General features: G+C 46.0%; 1 protein-coding gene across 1 annotated transcript in view; it reads left to right on the forward strand.

Moving 5' to 3' along the window:
* Positions 1-18,699: 18,699 nt before the first annotated feature.
* Positions 18,700-25,828, forward strand: part of Dclk3 (doublecortin like kinase 3) — a 59,126-nt gene continuing 51,997 nt past the window's right edge. The window contains exon 1 of the mRNA XM_021173300.3: positions 18,700-18,976. Coding sequence (XP_021028959.1) covers positions 18,889-18,976 — 88 coding nt within the window. The 5' untranslated portion in view covers positions 18,700-18,888. The remainder of the gene's footprint in view (positions 18,977-25,828) is intronic.

A 25,828-nucleotide genomic window follows, 5' to 3' on the forward strand; every position in this document is an offset into this window, starting at 1 on the left:
AGTGGAGACAACGGAGGCAGCCTGGGGCCCAGCGACCTTACTCCTTAGGAAAAGACCCATTAGGGTTGGAGAGATGGCTCAGTGGTTAAGAGTACTGACTGTTCCTCTAGAGGTCCTGAGTTCAATTCCCAGCAACCATATGGTGGCTCACAATCATCTGTAGTAGGATCTGATGCCCTCTTCGGTTGTGTCTGAAGACAGCAAATAAATCTTGGGGGAAAATATTCTTTTTTTTTTTTTAAAGAAAAAGAGCCATTAAACTATCTCAAATCTAAATTTATATACCATCTGGCCTTTGTCTCATGGTTTTCTTCTCATTTTAGAAATATATTTTAGAGAGAGTGTGTGTATCTGTCCGTCTGCCTGTCTACCTGTCCATCTGTCCATTCGTCCATCTGTGTCTGTGTCTGTGTCTGTGTCTGTGTCTGTGTCTGTGTCGTCTGTGTCTGTGTATATACACCATGTGTATGAAGGTGCATGAAGAGACCAGAAGAAGGTGTCAAATTTCCTGGATCTTCAGTTACAGGTGTGTATGAGCCAGCTGGTGTGTGTGCTTTGAACCACACTAGGATTCTTTGCAAGAACAGCAAGCTTTTAGCCACTGAGTCTCTCTCTAGCCATATCTCATGGTTTTCTATAAATTTTAGCTACCACACGCATGTTAGAGGGCTCCTGTCCTTTGAACACTAGAAATAAGTTCATTTAAAAAAAAAACAACAATTTCTATTCCATAATTTTGTTTTGGAATATGGGGAAACTGAGGCAGCAGGTGTGGACCTAAGTGCTCAGTAAAATATAAAGTTCATCTATGGCAATGATTTCCACTGGGCACAACATTTGGAGGGTCTTTGGAGGCCTTCAGTGGAACGGAATTAGCAGAATAGCAGAGCTACAAGCCTGTGGGCTGACGAAGGGAGAGGTGAGTTGAGAGGGTGGCCTGGATAGAGTAGACAAGTTATCTCAAAGGAAACAACTAGTTATCCTCAGGCACCTGGGTAAGTTAGGGTTTTGATAGGATCAACTCCTCTCCACCCCAAGTTTCTGGGATATGGGTCTCGATGAAACATTAAGGCCTGTGAGGTGGGCTTCCATAGAGTGGGGAAGAGTTTGGTGTCCACATCACCTGAGGACTTGTTAGGGAGGCTGAATGTCATCCGAGTCCTGGTGACTTGGTCACAGGGCAGATAGCCTTCTCCATAGGCTCACAGCATGGTGTTTTCTCCTCCACCAGAGGCCTGAACCAACAGAGCCAGAGTCTATAGCTGATGATTCCCCAGTTGAAGTCTGAACTAAATCCTTTCTCCCTTTGGTTGTTTATGTCAGTTATTTGCTCACGGTGACAAGGAAAATAACAACTATAGTGATTTGTCAGCTTCCTGAAGTCAGTCCCTCTCACCTTAAAGCCAGCTAAAAAGCATGAGGCATCCCTACCTCTGGGGTGAGGTCAAGATATCAAGGCCACACTCCTTTGAGACACTTGCTTCAATAACGCTGCTTACAAATGGGCAAGGACAAGGAGTCAGGGTCATGTGGTTCACACACACACACATATGTATATATACATAATATATACGATATATATGTGTATACACACACACACATGAGAGATTGTTTAGTGGCTGAAAGTTCTTGCTGTTCTTTTAGAGGAGAAAGAATATATATATATACATGAACCCCACATAAACATTGTCTCATAGAATGTTACTTCAGTGGACCCTAAGATCAGCTTTGTAATGAGGACCTTCCTACTCCACTTGATAAGGAGGAGACAGAACCTGGGAAGCTATCAAACACCTTCAAGGTCTCTGGTCAGTGAGCACATTTGACAAACGCTAGCTCAGGGCTGACTAGGAGCTCTGCTCATCTCAAGCCATATGGACAAGTGTAATAGGCAGGTTTCCTTGGAAGCTGGCGCTGAGACAGAATGTGAGGAACAAGCAAGCTGTTCAGTAGGAGTCAAAATCCACTGAAGGAAAGGGGGAAGAAGAGAAATACCCAGGTGTCTTGTGGGCCAGGCAGGGTGTTCTGGAGGGAGACCACCTGAGGCTGGTCTCAGGCACACTGAATGCCAGGCCTCCATGCTCTCTTTCCTTGGTCCTTGGCTCTGTAGCTGAGGTAGCTCTTGAGGAGACTTATGGTGGAGTTTCCTTGGCGTGGGTCTGGGCGGTTGATACTTCTGCTTGAAGTACCGAGACTTGAGACTTCTTGATGTAAGTCCATCCCCTCCATAGTGAGGAGTAATGCTAAGCTTCAAGCAGCGGGCAGAGGGGAGGGCAGGGCATGGTAGAGGCTCTCTGTCTCTGGTGGAGCCATCAGCTGGGGGAGGACCAAGGGTGAGTGGGTTTTAATGGAGCTTGGGGAGCAAGAAACCTGTGGGAAGGGAAAACATGTGGGGGACCTAAAAGGGCAGGCATGGATTGGGTGAAGTAAAGGCTCCAGTTGGAAGGTGTGGGCTGTCCAGACCCTGAGCTGGGGGCTGAGCCTTCAGGATGCATCTCTGTTAAAGCCACTTGCAGAATGACTTCTTTTCTGTGTAAGTTGTTTATGAGAGCACGTGGTGGAGAGATGAACAAATGCGAAAGAGCATCCGAGGAGAGAGTATCAACTGCACAAAGGCCCCAAGGCATGGAGGAGCTGGGGGAAGCCTTGGAATGCGGCCAGAATGAGAACATTCCAATGAACAAGGACAGAGGAGAAGCCCTGAGAGCTACAGAGCTGGCCAAGTTGTGTAAGGGCTAGGGACCATGAGAAAGCTTGCATACCATCCTAGAAGCAGGGAAAGCCATTTGGGGGAGGAGGCAGAGGACAGCCCTAGAGGGAAGGCTCAGGAGTACCAATCAAGATCCTCATAAACAAAGGATACAAACAAGAGTTTTGCTGCTTGCATTTCTCTGGATTCTGCAAAGAGAATAGGAGTTCGCGATGAGCTGGACAGAATGAGAATCTCACTGTTCTGGGCCAGTAGGCCAGGGCTTGGCAATGTTTCCCTACAAAGGGCTCATAGTGAACACTTTGAGATTGGTGGGCAGTGTGATCTCTGCTGCTGTTAGGGCACGAAAGTAGCCACAGACAGTTTTTCAAAGAACAGACATAGTCTGAATACCAATAAAACTTTATTTACAAAGACAAGCAGCAAATAGGGTTGGTCTGTGTTTTATATTTTGTCAGCCACCAAGTTTTGAAGGCTGACAGAACATTGAGCATGAGGACACAGGGGAAGGGTGCATGGGGGCTTGACAAGGGTAACCCCTTCTAGGCCACTGTGGCTTTCGATAAGGATGTGGACAGGTGCTGGGTGATTTAATTCCAATACTTGGTAAAATTTAACCATAAAAGAGTAAAGTGTCCCTAAGATAACTGCACAGCTTGCTGAATTTTCCTAAACCATATTTCTGTAATAACTGGCATCTTCACATGAAACCAGAGTACGACCAGAAGGAGGTCTCTCTTTGTACCCTTGCTCTGAGAATAAGCACTATTGTGGTTTCTAGAACATTCATGTGCTTGGTTGCTTTGTACTTCATATAAATGCAGGCATGCACTGTGCACTTGGATACCTGACTCCTTTCACACTGGTGTTGTTGAAGGGCATCAAAATGCTGGTGATTGTCTCTTCTTCAGTCTTACTGGGTAAGAATGCAGTTGTTTTAACAATTCTAACATGGCTACCATAGACTGTTCTGTTCTGAGCAATCATGAACATTTCTATTTCTTTTGGACACACACACTTTGATGGTATAATCGCAGGGTCACAGGATGGCTACATGTTCAGGCTTGGTAGGTATAATTTTGTGAGGCTGGGGATGGCTTGGTCGTCTAAGTTCTTTCTGCACAATCGTGGGGAACTGAGTTCAGATCCTGAGCATCCATGTGAAAGGCCAGGTTCAGGGGCATCCACCTGGAATTCCAGCTCTGAGGAGGTGGAGACAGTGGGCTCCCTGGGGCTTGCTAGCCAGTCAGTCTAGCCGGGTCAGTGAGATCTTCCCTCAGTGAGAGACCCTGTCTTAAAAAAATAAGGTGGAGAGCAGTTGAAGAAGCTACTCGGTGATCTCCGGCTTCCACAGGCATACATGTGTACCACCATCTTATTAAGGTTCCCATTGCTGTGAGGAGACACCATGACCAAGGCAATTTTTATAACGGACAATATTTAATTGGGTCTGGCTTACAGGTTCAGAGGTTCCGTCCATTATCATCAAGGCAGGAGCATGGCAGCATCCAGGCAGATGTGGGGCTGGAGGAGTGGAAAGTTCCACATCTTGATCCAGAAGCAGACAGGATAAAACTGCATTTCATATGACTAGGAGGAGGGTCTTGATGCCCACTCCTACAGTGACACACTTCCTCCAACAAGGCCACACCTCCTAATAGTGCCACTCTCTGGGTCAAGAATATTCAAACCACCACACACACCATGCAAGTGGACATACATGAGCATGTACACACACACACACACACACACACATTTGGAAAGAGATAATAGAACATGCTGCCTCCTCACCACCAAGGTATGAGGGTTGCCAGTTCTACACTAGCTCTCTATGCTATTTTGTGTATTTAAGATGCTACCAGACATTTTTAAATGAATCTTCTCTATGTAGCTCCTGGATGCATGAAAGCCTTGTGCATACAAACAGCTTTCTAGGATCTTGCCTCCATCCTCACTCACATAACCCTACCCAAGCTTCAGGGCTTAGCTGTCTGCCTCTGACTGTGTCACAGAGGCCCTAGGTCCTGTGTAGTGACTCAAGTGGAGAGGGACAATGGTGGACTTCCTGGCAAAGCCCTGCTCCTGGGCTAGGATATAAGTAGCTCTTACTTTTGTTCATATTGTTTCTTTTAAAGATAAGCTCTAACTTTTCCTTACAAGGAAAAGAGCCTGCTCTTCACTGGGACAACAAACCTACCATGTCTGCCAACCAGGGAAGGTGTAGCTTGGAGGCCTTCTACCTCCTTCACCAGAATGACACGGCATATACATCATCAGTTCTCTCCCATTTAGAGTCGAGGCTGGACTGGAGACTGAGCACAGTAGCTAGATCCAGAGGTTCTTTCCTCGAGTATCTTCCCTGGAGGGAGTTCCTCTCAGTGCTGCCTTGGTAACCCACAGGCTGCGTTGCCCTGGTAACCCACAGCTCCTAACCCCCATGGGGCTTCCTTGGGCTCAGGGGAACTGGGCAGGAAGCCACATCCTTGGGAGCCTTATTAACTATTCTTCAGAATGTCGCTGGGTCATGAGTCCCAGGACTCAGGTCCCACAGGAGTTGTTGAGGAGTCTATTAACATCAGCTTTATGTCTCGGGACACATATTTTTCCACTGAGCCATTTGTGTGTGTGTGTGTGTGTGTGTGTGTGTGTGTGTGTGTGTGTGTGAACAATTCACTTGACACTCTGGCATCTGTCTCAAATGCCCTCCATGGAGAACAAGTTCTCTGGGAAATGGAAAGTGTGTCACGTGCTCTCATCATTCCGCTCTTAGGTTTTCCCTTAGACTGTTCTGACCTCCGAATTTTATCTGATGATGATTGCTCAGAATCTAGTCCACACCCTCCTGTATCCTGCAGCAAAGGGCTGAAGATATGTCGTTTGAGGTCTCAAATCCCCATTTAACAGCCCATAGCCATTATACTAACTACTCGGTTTATTGCTGTGACCAAATACTTGACCGAAGCTACTTAAACGCGGAGAAGTTTATGTTTTGCTTGCAGTTGGAGGGGATATAGTCTCTCATGGCAGAGAAGGCATAGCGAGTGGCAGGGAGGCATCTGCTCACATCACGTCTCTCGGCAGAGAGATGAATGCTGTCTGTCGCTCAGCGAGCCTCTCTCTTTTGACGAAGTTTCGAGCCTACCCCATGAAACAGCACTACTCATACTTAGGTTTGGATCTTCCCACTAGGAAATCCTTCACAGACACCCTGGAGGTGTGTTTCCATGGTGACTCTAGTCAAGCTGACAATGAAGATGAACCATCACAGCGTGGTGACTTGTGGTTTGAACAAGAACTGCTCCCCACTGGCTCATACATCTGAACTCTTGGTCCTCAGTTGGTGCTTTAAGAAAGTTAATGATTTTTTAATTTTATTTTATTATTTTTTTGAGGCAGGGTTTCTCTGTGTAGCCCTGGTTGTCATGGAACTCACTCTGCGCTCCAAGCTGGCTTCAAACTCACAGAGATCCATCTGCCTTTGTCTCCTGAGTTGCTGCTATTAAAGGTGTGCACCACCACTGTCTGGCCAGGTTACTGAATCTTTTTGTTGTTTGTTTGTTTTGGTTATTGAATCTTGATGGAAGAAGTAATCATTGAGGAACATCATTTGAGATTCTGTGCCTTGCTGCCATACCTTCTCTCTCTCTCTCTCTCTCTCTCTCTCTCTCTCTCTCTCTCTCTCTCTCTCTCTTCTTTCTGTGCACAGATTCTTCTTTCTGTGCACAGATACAAGGTTACTGCTCTGTTTCCTGCCTGCTGGGCGAGCCCCACGCTCCTGCTGCCCTGCCTATCTCACCATGACAGACTGTATCACTCCGGACCTTGTAAGTCCAAATAAATCCGTTCTTCCTTAATTTGTTTTTCCTCAGAAGTCCTAGCATAACAATGGAAAAGTAGCTAAGACATGACTTTAGGCAAGAGGAAAAAAAGATGAGGAGTCATAACATAGAGCGCATGGTCTTCATCCTTAGATAAAGCTGAGCCCAAATGCCCGGCTGCATTGTGCTGGCTAAGGTTCTTAGACAAGTTCTGTCTACATGGGCCTAAAAGTTGTATCTCTCTCACCTCCACTGTTTTCCCGGGTCAATGTGCTCAACATACAGTCTAACAGCAGGAATTCAGTAAGCATCGTTTTGCATCCAAGAGTATCTTCCTAGGACAGAGTCTCTTAGGCAATTATTAAGGAAGACTTAAGTTTTATAGAAGCCTAAAGCTAAGTACTTCTCAGGCATGGGGGCCCTGTGAGGCAGTTCCATGAGTACCCATCTTGTGGGTACCCACCAGCACTGAGCATGGGCGCCAAAGAGGCCTCATCTCTGTCCCTGTTTGTTCTTACTACGTCTTATGGCTCTGATAGTGCCTGCAGGTCACTGTTTCTCCATTTGCCATTTTGTTAGTCGCTTTCCAAATTCTTTGTTTTAGCCTTACTTGTTACATAAGGAAGGGCTGGACTCAAACTCATAGAGATCTGCCTGCTTCCTAGGATTCAAGGTGTGCTCTGGCTGAGCCAGCAATTGTTTCTTTTTAAGGCAAGTTTTTGTTATTCTTGATATGTGTGTATATATCCTGTGCACTCTTTACCTCCCTGATGGGTGTGCTCGCAGCTCCTTCCTTTAGGTGATAAAGTCTTAGTCTTCCCCCCTGAAGCTGAGCTGTGATGATGACAGAATGTGGTGGGAAGGATGTTTGTTACTTTAATGCCTGTGTTTCCAAATTGTGTGCACATTGCCAGCTGTTCTTTCTGGACACTGCCAGTCACTTCGTGCCAACCCTGATAAACCTGATAAAGGATTAGAGACTCCATGGAGCAGAGACAAGCCTGCCAGACAGAACCCTCCTGGACCAGACAACACCTAGCCACTCTATCCAGCAAGAGCACTGAGGGAGCCCACCTGAGCCTATGTCGTTAACCACATCATGAAGGCTAAATGATTTTGTGACATTGGGTTTTGGAGTTAGTGTCTTGTGGGTGCTGCGTTATTATGGTGTATGTTTGTTATGTATGCACATATGTATGTACGTGTGCCTGTGTGTGAGCATATGTGTGCATGAGTGTGCGTGCATGTGAAGGCCAGAAGCTGATACCCCGTGTCTCCTTTGATCTCCTTTGATCATCCCTATCTGATGTATTGAAGCAGCGCATCTCACTTGCTAGCCAGCTGGCTCCAGGGACTCTCTGATTCTGCTCCTCTCCTACTGGAATCACAGGTGGGTTGCCATGACTACGAGGCTCTCACATGGGTTCTGGAGATCCAAACCTTGCTCCTCAGGCTTGTGCAACGAAAACTTTACCTATTGAGCATCTCTTCATACCTTTTATATTTTACTTTATTTTTTAGAAAACAATTTCTAGGTTATTTTCTGCGCATGAGTATTTTGTCTGCAAGTGTACCTGTGTACCACATGCTTACGGTGTATATGATGGCCAGAAGAGGGCATCAGTTCCCCTGGACCTGGAGTTACAGGTGAAATTATAGGTGATTGTGAGAGGCCTTATGGGTGTTAGAGACTGGATCTGAGTCCTTTGCAGGACCAGTTGGTACTCCTAACCACTGACCCATCTAGTCACCCCTTGATTTCATTTCTGAGACGGGGTCTCACGTAACACAGGCTACCCTTGAATTCACTATGTAGCTGAGGTGTTCTTATTTTCTGATCTTCCAGCGTTAGCCTCCTAACATTCTGGGATTTGACAAGTAGGCCACCATGCCTATTTGGGGTTGGTTATTACACAGCAAAAGCTAACTAGAATGCTCCCAGCCTTTAACACCACAGTACAGTGAAAATCAACCCCTAGGTCCATTTTCCAACTTGGTTACTAGTCATATGATCTTCAGCTAGTTCATCCTTCTGGTGGATAAGACAATGTCTGCACAGAGCTTAGCACACACTAGACAATCTGCATGCAGCTAGCAACAGAGCCTAGCCCATTTTAGATGCTCAACAATTGAGTCTCTGTCTCAGAGCCAAGGTGACACCGTCTGAAAGTTCAAGGTGTGGGAGGCGCCATTGTTCTGGAAGCCAGTCTTGTCACTGATTGCATGACACGAATTCTCTTTTGTAAGATAAAACATTCTTTAACCATTAGCTCCACCTCATTACCAGCAATTTCCATGTTTAAGTTATTTTTTTTTCCTTAAAGACTGAGATAAATAGCACCTGTCCCTGCAGGACACTTGACTGACGATACCCATGTGCTTCATTTCATGTGTTCATCTCCAGTGGTCCAGAGCGCCAAGCCTTGCACATATGACATTGCAACACAAATCCTGCCCTGTTCCTCTAAGCAGAAGTCACGCTGACAAAAGCCAAGGAATTACATAATTATCAGTGTTGCTTGCTAGATAATTGTTCTTTTTAAATGCTTTACTCAAAATAGTTTTTCTTTCTTTATTCTTCTTCTTCCTTAAAAAAAAAAGTCTACATTTGCTACTGTCTCTGACTTAAGAGTAATTTGAATTTTCTTTCTTTCTTGGCATAACTTTTCTTGGTGCTAAAATGCTGCAAGAAACAGCATTACCATGGGTGAATAGAGGAAGCTGGAGGCTTGTAAGGAACTGGTCTGGACTGTGTTCTCTGGTACTGCAGAGGTTCTTTTGTTTATCTGCGTCTGGCATTCTCTGTCTGCACTCAGTGTCAGTGGGATGCTCTCAACCCTCACCCCACAGTTGCAGAATTCTTGAAATTTCAAACCAGGAATTCCTATGCAGGACAAAGACATGGACTCAGAAAAACCACAAAATGCCCGTCATGGCTGACTGACATCCTTTGAGGATAGAAATGTGTTGCCATTTCCTTTAAAAAAAAAACCCACTTGTTCAGCAATTTGGTTTAAAAATTTTTTTTGATCACTCATGGGAGTTTTGGACCCTCAAATTTATACCCTTCATTAAAAATATTAATCATGAAATTTAAGTATTACAGTGTATGATGCTAAAGAAAATTTAAACACTGATAACAACAGTAGCTTCAGCCGTGGAGCAGAAGAGACGGGTCCTGGCTTCTCTTTCAGCTTCCTCCAATTCCCTACAAGGCTCATTACTATTAAATCATAATTGGCCAGCAGGTAGTGGGTAGCTCAGTTATCTGGTTTGGATACTGGCACCACAGTCCTCCATGGAAAGTATGGAGCGGCCTCTTTCTAAAGACCGCACAGAATGGGTTGAAGGTCACATGGTCTCAGGTCCCAGATGGGTGGGTGTCAGCACTGATTAACGACACTTGTTTGTTAGAATTATGTCTTCTTATTACTACTTTTTAGTTATTAAAGATGCACACAGAAAAACAATACCCATGAGACTGGTTGAAACCACAGGCAGACCCTGGAGGTGTCTTCATCTCTGTACTTATGTCACCGTACCTCTAACTAACTGTGTCTGACTCTGGGAAAAGCAGTTATTCTCATTGCCTGTTTCTCCTTGTATCACCCTGGGAAAGGAGACATTAGCTGCCACAAGTTGATCAACTTCATGATTTTTGTGGGTCCCTCAGGTATGGTACAGTGACCACAGGGCACATTGATTCTGACTTCTGACTGTTGTATGCCAACATGACTCCATATAAATTAGCTTGTAGGAGAAGGCCCTTAGCAGGGTGAGGATATTCTCATTGTCTAGGCCTGTGGCTGGTGTACTATCAGCATTGTCCCCAGTGTCCATCCATCCTCCATCTGTTCTCCATCTTCTCCATGCCATTTATTTTCCTGGAGTAGGACAGCCACTTAAGCATGGCTCCTTCCTTCACGTGTCATGTGGCAAGAGCTGAGTCATACTTTACAGGAGCTAATCCATATATTAGTACAAGTAATTTTAATTTCACACACACACTTGTGCGCTCGCACGTGCACACGAGAGAGAGAGAGAGAGAGAGAGAGAGAGAGAGAGAGAGAGAGAGAGAGAGAGAGAGAGAGAGAGACTGCCTCACTGTTGGATACAGGGTGAAGATCACTACTTTTGTGTTATAGCAATAAAAACAAAAGTGGCTTTCTTTTTAAATTATTTTTATGTTGTTTTATTTGACATTGTTATTTAGTATATAAACATGGGCTAGATGCTTCTAGATGGTGGTAAGATCTAGGTAAACAAGCAACACCCTCAAAAATGGCTTTCAAAACCACCGCTCAGTATTGATATATGAATGGTCATGGGAAAGTAAAATATAGTCCCAAGTCCCTATCATTGGGAATAGATTCTTGGCAAGATTTTGGGTACCACAGGCTCCCGTCATCCTTCTGAAACTTAAGTCTGCACATCTCAAAACAAAGGCTGTACCTACAGTTGAGCATCATACCTAAAAACAAAACAAAACAAAACAAAACAAAACAAAACAAAACAAAACAAAACAAAACAAAGTACCAGCTAGATTTAAGCCTGAAAATGCTGGGCTACTACAATAAACACGTGTTATCCCCCTGAGTCGCCACACCTGTCCTCAAGGAGTGAAGAGAGTATAAGCAAATGAACGCCAGTCCTACTTCCCACAATAAGGCATGGGTTGTGCAAAGTCATACACCCATGCACACACAAATACATGTACAAGATACTTATATTGAATTTACCATTATCTGTGAGGTATCCCGAGCTGCAAACGCTAGAAATCCAAGCTCTCTTAACACGTTTATCCAGGATTCAGTTATCCTTTGGTAAACTCCTCGTGTTCATCTAAAAAAGATAGAAAGATCACCCCTGATATGTGTGCTGCACTCAAATACAAAGAGAGAGACCAGCTTTCCCCGCCTGTCATGTCGCTTCCGAGGTTTGCTGTGTTGGTCTGGGACCTGAAAACTGCCTAGACCCTGAAGCCTAGCATGGCCTGCTGCTAGTTTTGTCTGTTTTGTTTTGTTTTGTTTTGTTTTGTTTTGTTTTTTAATCTGCTTGTTTTTTCTTTTTGGTGATGATGATGGTGGTGACAGTGATGGTGGTGTTGGTGGTCGTGGTGGTGTGTATGTGTCTATGATGTGATGTGCATGTGTGTATGAGGTATATATGGTTCTGTGTGGTCACATCACAGAGTGTGTGAAGAAAACAGAGGGTAATTTTCAGGAATTGGTTCTTAGCTTGCACCGTGGCTTTTATGCAGGGCAGGGTTTCTCTTGTTTCTGCCATCTGTATATTCCAGGCTAGCTGGCCCAAGAACTTCTAGGTGATTCTCCTGTCTCGTGGTAGGAGCATTGGGATTATAGATGTCACAACACCCACCTTTTTGTGTGTGTTCAGAGAATCTGAACTCGGATCATCAGGCTTGTGCAGCGAGCCCTTTTGCCCAATGGCCCTTTACTCCAATCCTGTTCATTTTTGAGACAATCTCACTATGTAGCCCAGGATGTCCTCCATCTCTCCCTCCTCCTGGCTCAGTCCCCTCCCATCTGGAATTACAGCGATAGCTTACAAATCGGATGTTCTCCTCTCTCTGTGTCATCTGAGGCAATATTTTGCCCAATGTTTTCAAGGGTGGACGCTCACTCTGTGAACTTGATAAGGCATCTGAGTTTTCAAGTGGTAGCTCTGGTTACTTAAGGCAAGGTTTTTACGATATTTCTCCACAGCTATGTGAAGTAAAGAAAATGGATTATAAACATTGGCAACTCAAATGTTCTCCACATACACTGTGAAGGAAAATTATATGAAGCAAAATAGTTGTGGCCGTGCCCAGAGACAATGCCAGGGACTCTGTGGTTTCATCTACACAGATGTTACTGTTTTACCTTGCTTCTGTTTTTACCTTTTTTATGTATTTGTTTTTAAAGGAAACAGTAGACTCACAAGGGAAGATGTAAAAATCTGGTAATGTCAGCTCAAAATACTGCTTTCACTTCAAACCCAATAAATGATAATTTATTCTGAGCCAAAGATGAATGACTAGGATCTGGGAACAAAGTTTCAGGGTGTCCCAAATAACGTGTGCCAATGGGAAATAGTTAACTTGAAATTAGTATAGTCATATAACAAAAGTCATAAGTCAAGGCATTTTCAGATGCCATCTAATGACTCTTAACTTTTGGGTTGGTAGAAGCTATGGTTTGCGGAGTTAATGCATGCCAATAGTTTTACCTGATAATGAGAAGCACGCTGGGTCAGACACACAGGTGGACAATGCACGGCTACTAAAGGGGATGAAGATAGCCCAAAACAATTTGGTTCTGGATCTGGCAATATTCCAAAGCTCCACAGCCACGAAGCTCTCTCTCGTTGTTTTGGGCTTGCAGAATCTTGGGCACCAGTGTGATTTTCTTCTGGGAACATCAGCACATAGCAGTCAACTAACCAGACCTGACTCTGTTTCAAAACTCTGGCCAAATGGCAGGAAATGACATGTTCTTTTCATCCTTTCAAAGTGAGACACAGTGACAGAGCCTTAGGAATGGGGCCCCCCCGAATAAACCACATGTTCCAATATAAAATTGGCAAATTAATAATTAATGGGTGAAAAAAATACCCATTTCAGAAATAGCAACCTTTCTGAGACCAGGAAGAGAATCATGAAAGAGCAGGCACATCAGCCACGGCAACGCCATGTCCGGAGAGAGCACACATAAAGACTGTATGTGTGTGTGTGTGTGACTTTTCCAAACAGTGGGGATAAACCAACTGAGGGCCTGAAGAGATGGCTCAGTGACTTAAATGCTTCTTATTCAAATGCGAGGGCAGGAGTTCATTTCTTCAAAACTGGTAGGTGTGGTGGTCCCACTATAATCCGAGGGCTTGAGATCGAGCGACAGGAGGTCCTTTTGGCAAGCTGGCTAGCTAAAATCAGTCAAATTGGCAGGATGCAGTTTAGTTAGAGAACCTGCCTCAGTAAGTCAAGTGGATTCTACCAGTGAGCCAAGTGGACAGTGATTAACCTCTAGTCTCTACTGCATGCATACACATGCATTCACATGCACTAGAATGTACACACACACACACACACACACCACTCATATACCACACACATTCAAAGAAGAGGAAGAAGAGGAAGAGGAGGAAAAGGGGGAAAGGGGGAGGAAGAGGAGGAGGAAGGAGAAGAAGGAGGAGGAGGAAAAGAAGAAGAAGGAGGAGGAAGAGGAGGCGGCAAACATCCATTTGAAAGCAGGAACTGTATCCAGGAAAAGTGACAACGTATTTCAGATGTGTTCATTAATTCCTATTACATGCAGCTGACTTACCAACCAAATGAGAAGAGAGATTACAGGCACTCACTTAAATTCCATGTTTTCTCCAATGTAGGGTAGCAGTTGATTTCTTTGTCTTTGAAATCTTCCAGTGCAGTGGACTTTGGTCAATTTTGATGAGTCTTCAAACCAGACAGACTACCTTGCTAACTACAAGATAGGTAGGAAGCAATAGCTGGTAGGATTACCATTGGCCCAGTCAGCTGTCATTCCCAGGACAGATCCAAGTGGCCCTGATATTGTCACTCTTCTTCCCACCCTCTTTCACATCCCTCTATTGGCAGTGTGGGCCAGGACAATTTACGGTCGATGGCGTGAGCCTGAACCCTGGCCTGGCAGAGGTGATTCTTAAGCAAAGGTTTCTCAGAAACAGGTGGGCAGGATAGGAAGAGATGGAAGTCAGGGAAAAGCAGGGGGTGTGCTCTCGCTGGGGCCTTGAGTACCCACAGTCAGTGTCCAGAGGTCAGAGGTCGAAGAGTCTTGCAAGCCATCCTAAAATGGCTTTAAATTTGGACTCTTATGAGTCACTAGAGGCTCTTAAGTGGGAGATTGTGCAACAGTGTAGGTCAGTAAGGAGATTTCCTTAGCTCTGCTAAAGCTAATGATCTGGGGTAAGGCTGAAGTGGAGAGATGCAGAGATGTCAAAGATTTGACCGAGAACATTCAGAAAGCTTGAACAGGGCTAACTGAGTGAGTGGGGCAGAGGAAGGGACAGCAGAGCGCTTGTTGATAGGGTTGAACTTGACATTAATTCATAGGTTTATGACCTGGATGAGTTAAATATGATCAAGGATAAAAGACAGGCAGGGGTGGGGAGAGCTTTCTGGATATACTGTAGAAGGCTCCTGTGGGTTGTCATTCCAGATGGGAATGAAAATCAAGGGCTTAGATAAGATCATCCAAGAAGAGTATGCCAAAGACAGTAAGAAATTCCCCAATAGTCATAACATTTAAGGGGCACCAGAGAACAGCAAGAATGTTTGCTTATTTATTTGTTGTTGTTCAAAGATTTATTCTACTTTTACTTTATGTGTATGCATGTGCACGGTGCCCAAGGATCCAAAATAGGGTGTTGGTCCCCTGGAACTGGAGTTAAGGACAGTTGTAAGCTGTCATGGGGTACTGGGTCCTTTGCAAGAGTAGAAAAGGCCGAGCCATCTCTCCAGTCCCTGGTTTTTGTTTTTGTTTGTACTTTATTTTTGGGCAGCGTCTCCTATAACTCAGTCTGGCCCCAGGCTTATAGAAATCCATGCTTTGTTAAGAAGGATAGGATTAAAACCGACAGGTTCCAGGATGTCAGACAAGAAGAAAATTTAATGAACAAGAGGAGACTGGTCATATCAGCAGGGTGAAGGAAAAAAGGGATAGAAATGGTTTTCTGAGACATCCCACAGAGACAGTTCGGGGCAGTAGATCCAAGCTAGTCTAAAGAGGAGAGAAGGCAGTGGGTATGTACAGGAGAAGTAGTCTCTTGGGCTGGTGACTAGCTGCAGATGTAGCTGGGGTAGAGTATTTATTTAGCTTGCATGCAGGAAGCCCTGGGTTTTAGGCTCACTGCCACATTCACTGAGCTATATCTCTAGTCCTCTGTTCCATGTAGTACACGCCTGTGTTCCAGACACTTGGGAGGTGGAGGCAAGAGGATAAGAGGGCCAAAGCCATCTGCTGTTACATGGGAATTTTGAGACCAGACTGGGATACATGAAATCTTGTTTCAAAAAGAGAAATGATAATGAATGGGGGGGGGGCAGACGGAGGACAGACAGACAGATTTCAAGTTTCGCTGGGAAGATGAGGATGACGGTAGTGGTTTCGGGGAGGAGACATGTAAGAATATTCTGCCAATCTGATGAGGAGACCGAGTGCCCACTGCAGGCTCATTAAACTAGTGAGTTCTGTCACGGGAGATTCACCATTTTCTCACTTTCTGAAGCTCCTATTGGGAGTCTCTCCCCACCTCCATGTAATTCTGGGAACAGAGAGTTTTTTTCTTAGAGGTTCCATGATCTCCGCCAAAATCTCTCTTCCAAGTTACCCTTAAACACACAGTGGCATCCCAGTCAGGGTAGTCGTCCTGGAAACATCTCTAAGCCCCTCCTCAACAAAGATAATTAGAGTACATATGCTGGGTGACGGTCTTCTTTCCCTGGAGAAGGCAGATCCTGAGACACGCCACTGTGAGGGGCGTTTCTGGGTAAGGCCTTGCTGCTTTTGAAAGACTTGCAAGTAGAGAGACCCAGTGTTGAATTGAGAATCCTTTTGATCACGCTCTCATACTATTTATTGGGGCAGAGTCTCTTGAACCCAGAACTTAGCTGGACAATATGGCCGGTTATGTAATCTAGCTTCCCCTGAAGAGCCCCCAATCTCTGCCTCTGAACCTGGGAAGGTGAGCTGTGATTCCAGCCTGGTACTGAAGTAGGGTCTGGAGATCCAAACTCCAGCCCCCAGCCCTGTGTGGCCAGTGCTCTAACCACTGAGTGGCCCCCTCAACCTCTACTCTAGCCCCCTAAGAGATTTCCTTAGACATCCTTAAACACCCTTGACTCTTCTGCTTAACTGGAGCTATGAGTGAGCTTACTTCCTGGAAACCAAAATAGTCCTATACCTTGGCCAGGCTCCACGGCCACTGTTGCACTCCCTTGAGCTATGCCAAATTATCTCTAGTTCAGTGGCTTACTGTGAGCATGGAGTTCCTTCTTAGACCTCTATTTTGCATTTAAATGACTGCCTATATCTGTATTCAATGTTTGTTTGTTTGTTTTGTGAGTGTGTGTGAAAAATATTTTACTTTGAAGAACTGGCAAAAATACCATTTCTCAGGTAATAAGATTGTAGTGGCTTAAATATACAAGGATGCATTCTCTTTTAAAAAGGGAAATATACTGTTGGCGTAGCTTTGCACTGTCATGTGGGACCCCGACCTCTATTTTATTGGTCTATAATATTTTGGGCTTGTCTTAAAATTTTAAGGCAACCATTTAATCCAAGAAGGCTCCCGTATTGTGGGACACCATATTAGCTAGCTTTTGCTACAATAATCTTGAGGGACACAATAGCTCAGAACTTAATTGTTTGTAACTATGGGCATTTATAGGTAGCTCTAAATCAGGTCAACTGTTAGCTGTAGGTTGATGCTGAGGCCTGATTCATGTTTCTCTATGTTCTCCTTGGCCAGGAGCAGACTCTAGGGAGTGAGACCAGGAGGGTACATATCCAATAGCACCCCACTGGTCATTTAAGAAAGATGGCCACCACAGACATGATGCAGAGAAATACTGTGGTTTGAAGGGACAAAGGGTGTGGCTGTGATTTGGATCTGGGATCTTCCCCAGAAGCCTAGGGGTTGAAGGCTTACTCTCTAGCCTGTGGTGCTATTAGGAAGTGGCAGGCCATTTGGTTATGCCAATTAGTGGGAGGAAGTTAGGTCACTGGCATCACACCCTTGAAGTGATACCGGGGCCCCAGCACTTTCTTGTCTTTGCTTCTTGGCCGTCAAGATATAATAAATAAATCTCTTCCTTCATGTGTTCTTGTCACAACATGCTGCCCCACCACCAGGGCCAAGCAAGCATAAATTGAAACCTCTGAGACTGTGATCCAAACAAATATTTCTTCCATTTAAAGTATGCACTCAGGGAGCTAGGGAGACGGCTTAGCTCTTAAGAGTGCTCCCTTGTGTTGGAGAGGACTTGAATTTGGTTCCTAGCCCCACAAGAGATGGCTCACACGTTGGTTGTTATAACTCAGACTCCAGGGGCTTGGACATCCTCTGCAAAAATCTGTGGGCACCTACACCAGTGTGCACCTCCCAACACATACTTGTGCACATAATTTAAAATAATAAAAAATAATTAAAAAAATTGGCTACTGGTTAGCTTATGTGTTTTGTCACAGTAATGAGACTATCTAGGCAGGAAGCGGAACGGGACAACGGAAAGCATCTATTAGCCTCAAAACCATTTTGAGAGTCTCACATAAAGCTTCCCAGTTATAGTTCACTGGCCAAGACCTTTTCTTATTGGCTAGTTTTGGCACCAGGACAGCTGGGAAATGCAGTCTTTATTGAGGGTTGCAATGTCTTCAGCTAAAATTGGTGTTCTGTTAATAAGGGGGGGGGGTTGTGAATATGTGAACAGTTAGTTTTCCCCACAGCATGCAGCAAAGTGTGGGATAAATGCACTGTGGTGTGTTGTCTTGAGCTGAGAGCTCAAGACCCCTACTGCCGAGTGTATTAAGCCAAACCACAGGGAAACGATGGTTATCCACCCAGCCATCAGGTGTTGCTTGACTTCTGTCAGACAAGGTAGAAGATTCATCATCTGATCTCTAAAGCTCCGTCTATTTGACTCTCTTCCCCTGTGTCCTAACTTTGACTCTGGGTGCAAAAAGAACGTTTTGGTGGCGTACCTACAGTTTGGCCTCTGTGCTGCAGGGAGAGGCAGGGTTGCTGGGGTTCCAGGCCTCCTTGACTTAGGAGTCACCCACTGAGAGCGCTGTAGAGCCTCAAGTCAAAACCAGTCCCCTAGTCCCTTGACTGGAACAGCCTTGGCAGAGGGAATAGGGGAAGGAAGGAGGGAAGGAAGGAGAGAGAAGGGAGGTGGGAAGGAAAGGAGATATATGAGAGAGAGAGAGAGAGAGAGAGAGAGAGAGAGAGAGAGAGAGAGAGAGAGAGAGAGAGAGAGAGAGAGAGTTAGTTATATCTTGTGGGGTACTGGCTGTCCAGCTAGCTCTCCTGGAGCGCCCTGCTTGCTCAAGTTCACTGCCAACTCCACCGCCCCCGGGTGGCCTAGGGCGAGGCGGGGCGAGGCGGGGCGGGGAGGGGCGGGGCGGGGCGGCGGCGGCGGCAGCAGCAGCGCGGTTGTCAAGCTCGCGCTGAGGAGACCGTCCTTGCGCCGCCAGCAGCAACCTAAAGGAAGAGGAGACCTGAGTCGCTCTGTGCAGCGAGTAGTCCCAGCGCCTTCCTGCGCCCGCTTGGCCGCCGTCGGGCCACGTCCAAGAGCTGCCACCTGCAGCCAGGCCGCCAACCATGCCAGCCGCGCCGGTCCTGCGCCCGCCGCCGCCGCCCGCGACCCCCGCCCCGCCGGCACCCAGTCGCCCTGCGCCTCCCATTCCGGGTAAGTGCTCTCGGTGACTGTCGGGAACCCCACTCTGAGCGATGGGGCAACAGAGGCAGACCCTACGGGGATGCACTGTGCAGGCATGTGTGCAGGCTTGCGATTTGAATGCATGTGTGCTCTGCGTGTGTTGTGTGCATGTGTGTACTTGTGCAATCCCTCTACACAACGGGAAACTTGCTAGGGGGTGACACCAGCTTGAGCGGTTCCCCTCTGGGCAATCAGAAAGCCATTCCTGAAAAAAAAAACATACTGGGCAGGTACAGGAGGCTGCAGGAAGAGTCACCACAGAGGGAGCTGTCATTGATTAATCTTCATGGGGGAGGCACTAGTCACCTAGAGACCTCCCTCATTCCATCCTTTTCTGAAAGAATCTCTGTTTTGAAGCTCTAGAGCTACCTCCTTGTCAAAGGTCACCCAAGAGTTGTGGAGAGGTTTACTGAACCCTGCTTTCCAGAGCGCTGTTTCTAGCCAGAGAGTCACAGAAGAACAAAGGGGGGTTAGAAAGAAACAGTACAGGCAGAGTGTTTGGGAATTAGCAGGCTAGATCAGAGCGGGAGAAATAGAACCATCAATTCATTTCAAATATAGCCCCACGTTTTCACTCCTTTCCACGTCTGGCTCTGGGGGCGAGGTGTGGTGGAGAAAGGATGAGGCAGCTCCCGGGCTGGGCAGAGGCGTCTGGGGACACCTTCCCAGAGTATGTGCCTGCTGGGAGTGGGGCTGAGAAGCTGTGGAGGGAATTAGGTTGTTACTTGCTCCATACCGTGAGTCATTTCTCTGCCTCACTCCTTCTGAGTCCAGACCATTCTCTGTCCTCTACTTGATGGTTGATAGCCGTCCAGTGGGAGCTAGGTCCCACTCTCAACCGCTCTTATAACATATGCTGGCATTAAGGAGACTGTTTTGGGGCCTGCGGGGGGTGGGTCTGTTGGCTTTTACAGGGGTGATCGATCTATTAGGGCTAGTGTTGGGCTAAGGATCACAGAGAAGCGAGATTCCCAGAGCTCTAGGGAGGGACACGTTATTCCTTGGGGAGCAGAAAGCAGATCCCCAGGGAGGAAACAGGGCTGTGGAGTGCTGGTTTGTCTACTCCCAACTTCAGCAAAGCAAGTTCTCTGTGATAGTATTGTTAGCGTGATGCCACGGGAGGAAGGGCAAAGGGAGGCAGCTGTGATTTCTGAGTTATACTGTCCAGCTCTCTCTCCACAGTCCTATTGTGGCGCATTAGAGCCCCGAGTACTTGGCTCTGAGCTGTAAGTCACCCCCTACCTTCATTGGAGGCTGACCTTTGCGCTGCTCAGCTGCTACATGTTCAGAGCAAGGACTGGCTGTAAGTGCACATCTCTCTGGGGCGGCCCCTGACTGACAACTAATGGGTCTTGAGGACAACATTAGTTAGGTCACCTCCTAGGCTCCTCACTAGGACACTGAGTGAGGCGCAATGTTCTTTGTTTATCATTAAGTTTCTTTGTCATTACATGGTTAACTCCCAAGAATCTTTGAGGGTCTTGCTTCCCTCACTTGGCTTGCTTTTGGGTCTTAGCTGGCTTCTGCAGTTCCCAACCACTCTTTCCTGTGAACAACAACGAATACACTCACACCCTGTCATAGGGATTCCTCCTTGGGGTCTGATTCTGAGAAACAACAGCAAAACCAACCAACCAACCAACCAACCAACCAACCAACCAACCAACTAACCAGCCAACCAACCAACCAACCAACCAACCAACCAACCAACCAACCAACCAAGGAAACAAACCCCAGAACATGGAGTCATTTCCCTCCTGTTCTAGTTTGCTCTTCTTTGCTGTCATAAACACCATGGCCAGAAGCAGCTTGGGAAGGAAAGGGTCTATTTTAGCTTACAGGTTACAGTCCGCCATGACAGGGAATCAGGACAGGAATTCAGGGCAAGAACCTGTAGACAAGCAGAAGCAGGGGTCACGGAGGAATGCTGTTAGTGGTTTGTCCCCATGTCTTGGTCTTATATAACCCAGGCTGACTTGTCCAGAGGTGGCACTGCCCACGTTGAGCTGGGCCCTCCTACGTTAATCATTAATCAAGAAAATGCCCACAGACTTACTATTAGTCTTATGGAGGCATTTTCTCAATTGAAGGTCCCTTTTCCCAAATGACCCTGGTTTGTGTCAACTTGACCAAAATAACTAACCAGCACATGTCGTCGTCACCCCCCCTTCCCTCCCTCCCTGCTTTCTTTCCATGTTTGTTTTTGGAAGGAGGATCTCATGTAAACTAGGCTGAGTTTGAACTATATATGTCCCGGAGGCTGGCCTTGAACTCATGATCCTTCTGCCTCCACCTCTCGAGTGCTGGGATTACAGATATGTGCCACCATGTCTGAGAGCCTTCTCACTCTTCGTGTGCTTCCTCCTCCCACTGTTCCTTACCAGCAGCATTGGTAGCAGCAGCAGTGGAAAGCTTGCTTCTTCTAAGTCGCCTTTGGGTGAATTCACAGTGCCTCATCTTGGCTCATGGTCTTGGTGGCCCAGACCCAGGACTGGCAAACCTCAGCACCATGGCCTCATCAGTGTGCCTTTGGCACAGTGCTCAGAGTTCTGGGTGGGACAGCCCTTGGACTTGGTACTCAGAGAAGCAAAAATAAAGTGGAGAGTTGTTCTGTTGTCCCAAGCTCTTATATCTCTGTGTGTGCATATGCATGTTTGTATGTGTGTGTATGCATATGTTTGTGTGTATGTGCATGCATGTGCCTATGTGTGTGCATGTATATGTATGTATACGTGTGTGAATGTGTATGCATGTTTGTATGTGTATGTATCTATGTATGTGTTCATGTGTGTGTGTCTATGTGTATATGCCTGTGTGTATGTATGAATGCGTATGCATGTTTGTGTTTGTCTGTGTGTATGCATCTGTGTATGTATGTGTGCCTGTGTGTGGGTCTATGTGTGTGCTTGTGTGTGTGTGTATGCATCTATCTATGTGTGTATACCTGTGTGTGCATGTATATGTATGTGTGTTTGTGTGTGTGTGTGTGTATAAAATCTTTCCATTGCCCAGTTAAGGGGAAATTTTTCCTTTCATGTTTCCCATAATGTTTCAGGCAAAAATAGTTTGCTTTTCTCGTTTATACGAGCCTTAGTGTCTTCCTAAATGCAGCAAAGGAAAGGTGCCTTGTGAACCTCCTACTCACAGGCTGCAGTGGTGCCTCACCAGGCTGAGTGACCTAGTGTCCTCCAGCTTGGTCTTGGAGCCCCTTAGGGGCCTTTTCCACAGCAGGTCTCTGTAGCTGAGAGGGCCGCTTTCCTCAGAGGCCTTTGGTTGATAGGAGTTCCCTTATTGGGGTCCAGGGGCTTGCTCTATCTGTTTGTGCCCAGGTTTCCCCATATTCTCAGGTTGCTGCCTGTTAACATCTAAATTTGTTCCATCTTGTGGCAGGCCCTTCTAAAAGTATCTGTGGAGGAGTAACTTGAAAGAGATGTTTCCATGCACTGCCTGGCGGTGTAGGTCAGAAGTGGGAAATCCAGGAAGGTGGAGCAAGAAGACGAAGGCATCTGTCCTGGGAACTGGGGAGGGGCTTTAGGTTCCAATTCTAGGTGTGTGAGGCCTCCCAGAGACCCCAGGCAAGACTTTGAACTTCCCTGGGAATCTTAGAGTCTTCACCTTCCTTTCCTTAATGATAGCCATTCACCTGACCTCATATTGTTTGATGATTAAAGGGGAAATATTTTCATGAACTCATCAAATAGTTATTGAGCAAGCTTATAAAGTGCTTACCTCGGGATGAGAGGCCATCTCCTGGGAACAGTGGCATGTGTGGAGACACCATCGTGTGGGTAGTAAGAGAGAAGAGAGATTAATTCCGGGTCAGTGGAACACGAAGGGTCAAGAAGTCTCTAAAGTACCGGCATTAATCTCAAAAGCTAAGTATTATCAGACGTTTGCGCATGGCAGGTCCCAGTCTGTATGGCTATGGAGTGAGGGCTTTGGAGCCTTTCAGACCTGTCTGGAAATCCTGACTCTGAAATTTCAAAGTCACATGATCCTGTGACCCGCCCACTCTGAGCTTGTTTCCTTTATTGCTAAGATGGGTATGTTCCAGCTGTTCTGAGGAGACAGTGATGTACAACTCTTACCAGATGCTCCAATGGAAGACGACTGAGCTTACTAACATGGTTAGGCAGAAGAGATTCTTTGACTGTACCAAACTTTTAAATAGCTTTGGGTAATTTAACCATCTGGTGAAATAGGTAAAAATGGAGACTTGGATTCAGAATGTCTTGGAACTCAAGATTCCTCTTTTCTTACTGGCACCTAAGTTCTTGGAGGTGTTTCTTGTTTGGGGACCGCACTTTGAATGCAAGGTCCTTAGTCATTTCTTCCCAGGGAAATTCTGAACCCTCATGGAGGCTGAGCAGTGTGTGGGATGACAGTAGGTCAATTCAGGACTCTGGGAAGGATCTGGCTAGGACCTGAGCTGAAGACAGCCAAGGGATGCTGTTATTAGAATGTTGTCTTTGGTGGGTGTTGGATCTAATCCAGCTGCTTTCAGATGTCCTAGAATCAGCCCTCCTGAGTCAGTTCCTTCCCACCAAATGGCCAATACAGCTTCTCTCTCATTCTGGCCTTGCGAATTCAGGAACACACAGGTTATTGGTCCTATCACAGTGTGGTGGGCCTGGGATGATCTGATGTTGACATGGATAATTCTAACCTAGGGAGAAAAGCTAATGGGCAATGAGGGTGCACACTGAGATTCTAGGTCACTCCAGTCAGAACGTTTGTCTTCCAGAAAACAAATAACAGATGTTGGTGGGGGTGGGGGACAACCTTTATGCACTGTAGATGGGATTATAAATCAGTCAAGCACTATGGAAATCAATATGGAAGGTCTTAAAAACAAACAACCCTGAAAATACCACAAACACGTGATCCACTTATACTGCTCATAAATATGTAACCAAAGTCAATAATCAAAATCAGTACATAGTAGAAATATAATATTGGATGCCTGTGTTTATTGTAGTGCTATTCACAATAATCAGGGTATGGGATCTGCATGTCCATCAAGGGTGAACAGATAATGGAAACAGGGTGTGTCTACAAATGTGTCTACAATGTGTCTATAGTGAATTCAACACAAAGAAAGATGAAACGGAAACAAATTAAACTGGGCGTTATCATGCTCAGCAAAAATAAGTCAAGGAGAGAGAGGGAGGGAGAGGAAGGGATGGAGGGAGGGTGGGAAAGGGAGAGAGAGAATATACTGGGTTGGTATGATGGCTCAGTGAAGGCACTTTACAGCAAAACTGATAACCTGAGTCCAAATCCTAGAACTCACAACTGAAGGAGAGAACCAATTCGCACACGTGTACACACACAAATAAACAAAGTAATAATCTTTTCAAAACAGACAATTTATGTTTTATTTCATCCATGGAATTCTTCCTCTCTCTATTTATTAAATAATCACTTCTTTTTATTTTATGTGTATGGGTGTTTCTCTTGTATGTATGACTGTGTCCTCTATGCCTGATGCAGTGGAAACCAGAAGAGGACATTAGCTCCCCTGGTACTGGAGCTACAGATGGCTGTGAGCTGGCGACTGGATGCTGGCAAGTGAACCCAGGCCCTCTGTAAGAGCTGCCAGTATCCTTAACCACTGAACCACCCCTCCAGCCTCTGCAATTTATACTTTTAAAAGAGTCATGAAGTTAGAAGGGAAGGTATTTGGAAAGAGGAAGTAGACTAGTAAGGAACAAGAGATGGCAATGAGGAGGGGGTTAAATGTAATCACTACATTACATTACACACACACATGGCAGCATCCCAAAGAAACCTACTCTTCGGCATAACTGGTATGTGCTGATTGCAAAGAGAGAGGGTTAGGAAATAGAGGACAACTTCCTGGTGCGATTGGATCTGAACCAGCTTCTTGAAGCTGAGTTACAGTGGCCAGGGAGGTGGAGGAGAAGGCAAATGGAAAGTGGTATTGTAGGATAAGGGAACCGCACATTTAATGGGAGGGTGCGGTGGAACAGTGTGGAGTGTCTTCATTGAGCTGGGAGTCACTTGGGAGATGGAGTGTGGGGAGAAGGGCTCGGTAGGAATAGAGCTCTGCCTACGAAGCGGCATCAGGAAGGATGGGCTGAGTGGTGCTGAAGTTTTCTTAAAAGCCGAGGTAAGAACGGCACAACTCTCTCACACTCTCTGCCTCTCACAGGCCCGGCGGGGACAGTTTCTCCAGCTTACCACCGGGAACACATATGTGGCTGTGGAGTCACCAGTGTTGACAGAGCATGAGAGTCCTGCCCTCTGGCTCCTGTGCAGTAGATGTATTGGTGGTTTTGTCTATAGCCTATTTGCCAGAAGTACAATGAGTCAGTGGCTTATGAATTGCTCAGCTCTTGGAGTTTGCAGCCCCATAGGAGGAACAACAATATCAACCATCCGGACCCACTATAGCTCCCAGGGACTAAACCACCAACCAAATAGTACACATGGAGGGACCCATGGCTCCAGCCGCATATGTAGCAGAGGATGGCCTTGTGGACATCAATGGGAGGAGAGGCCCTTGGTCCTGTGAAGGCTGCATGCCTCAGTGTAGGGGAATGCCACAAACGGGAAGTGGGAGTGGGTGGGTGGGTGGATGGGGGAACACCCTCATAGAAGCAAAAATTAAAAATAAACAAATAAGTAAATAAATAGAAGAATTGCTCAGCTCCTTCCACATTTGTCTGAGGCTAGAGTGTCTCCAATGGGAGCAACCCACTGATCTCTTTAAAGGAAGAAAGAAAATGATTTGGTTTCCTAGTGTGGCTTACATTGTTATCATTATAACGCGGCTCACACTCATGGTGGCGCTCAACA

Source organism: Mus caroli, unplaced genomic scaffold (assembly GCF_978045245.1).
Source record: "Mus caroli unplaced genomic scaffold, Mus_caroli_1 scaffold_11, whole genome shotgun sequence".
NCBI classification, from domain to species: domain Eukaryota; kingdom Metazoa; phylum Chordata; class Mammalia; order Rodentia; family Muridae; genus Mus; species Mus caroli.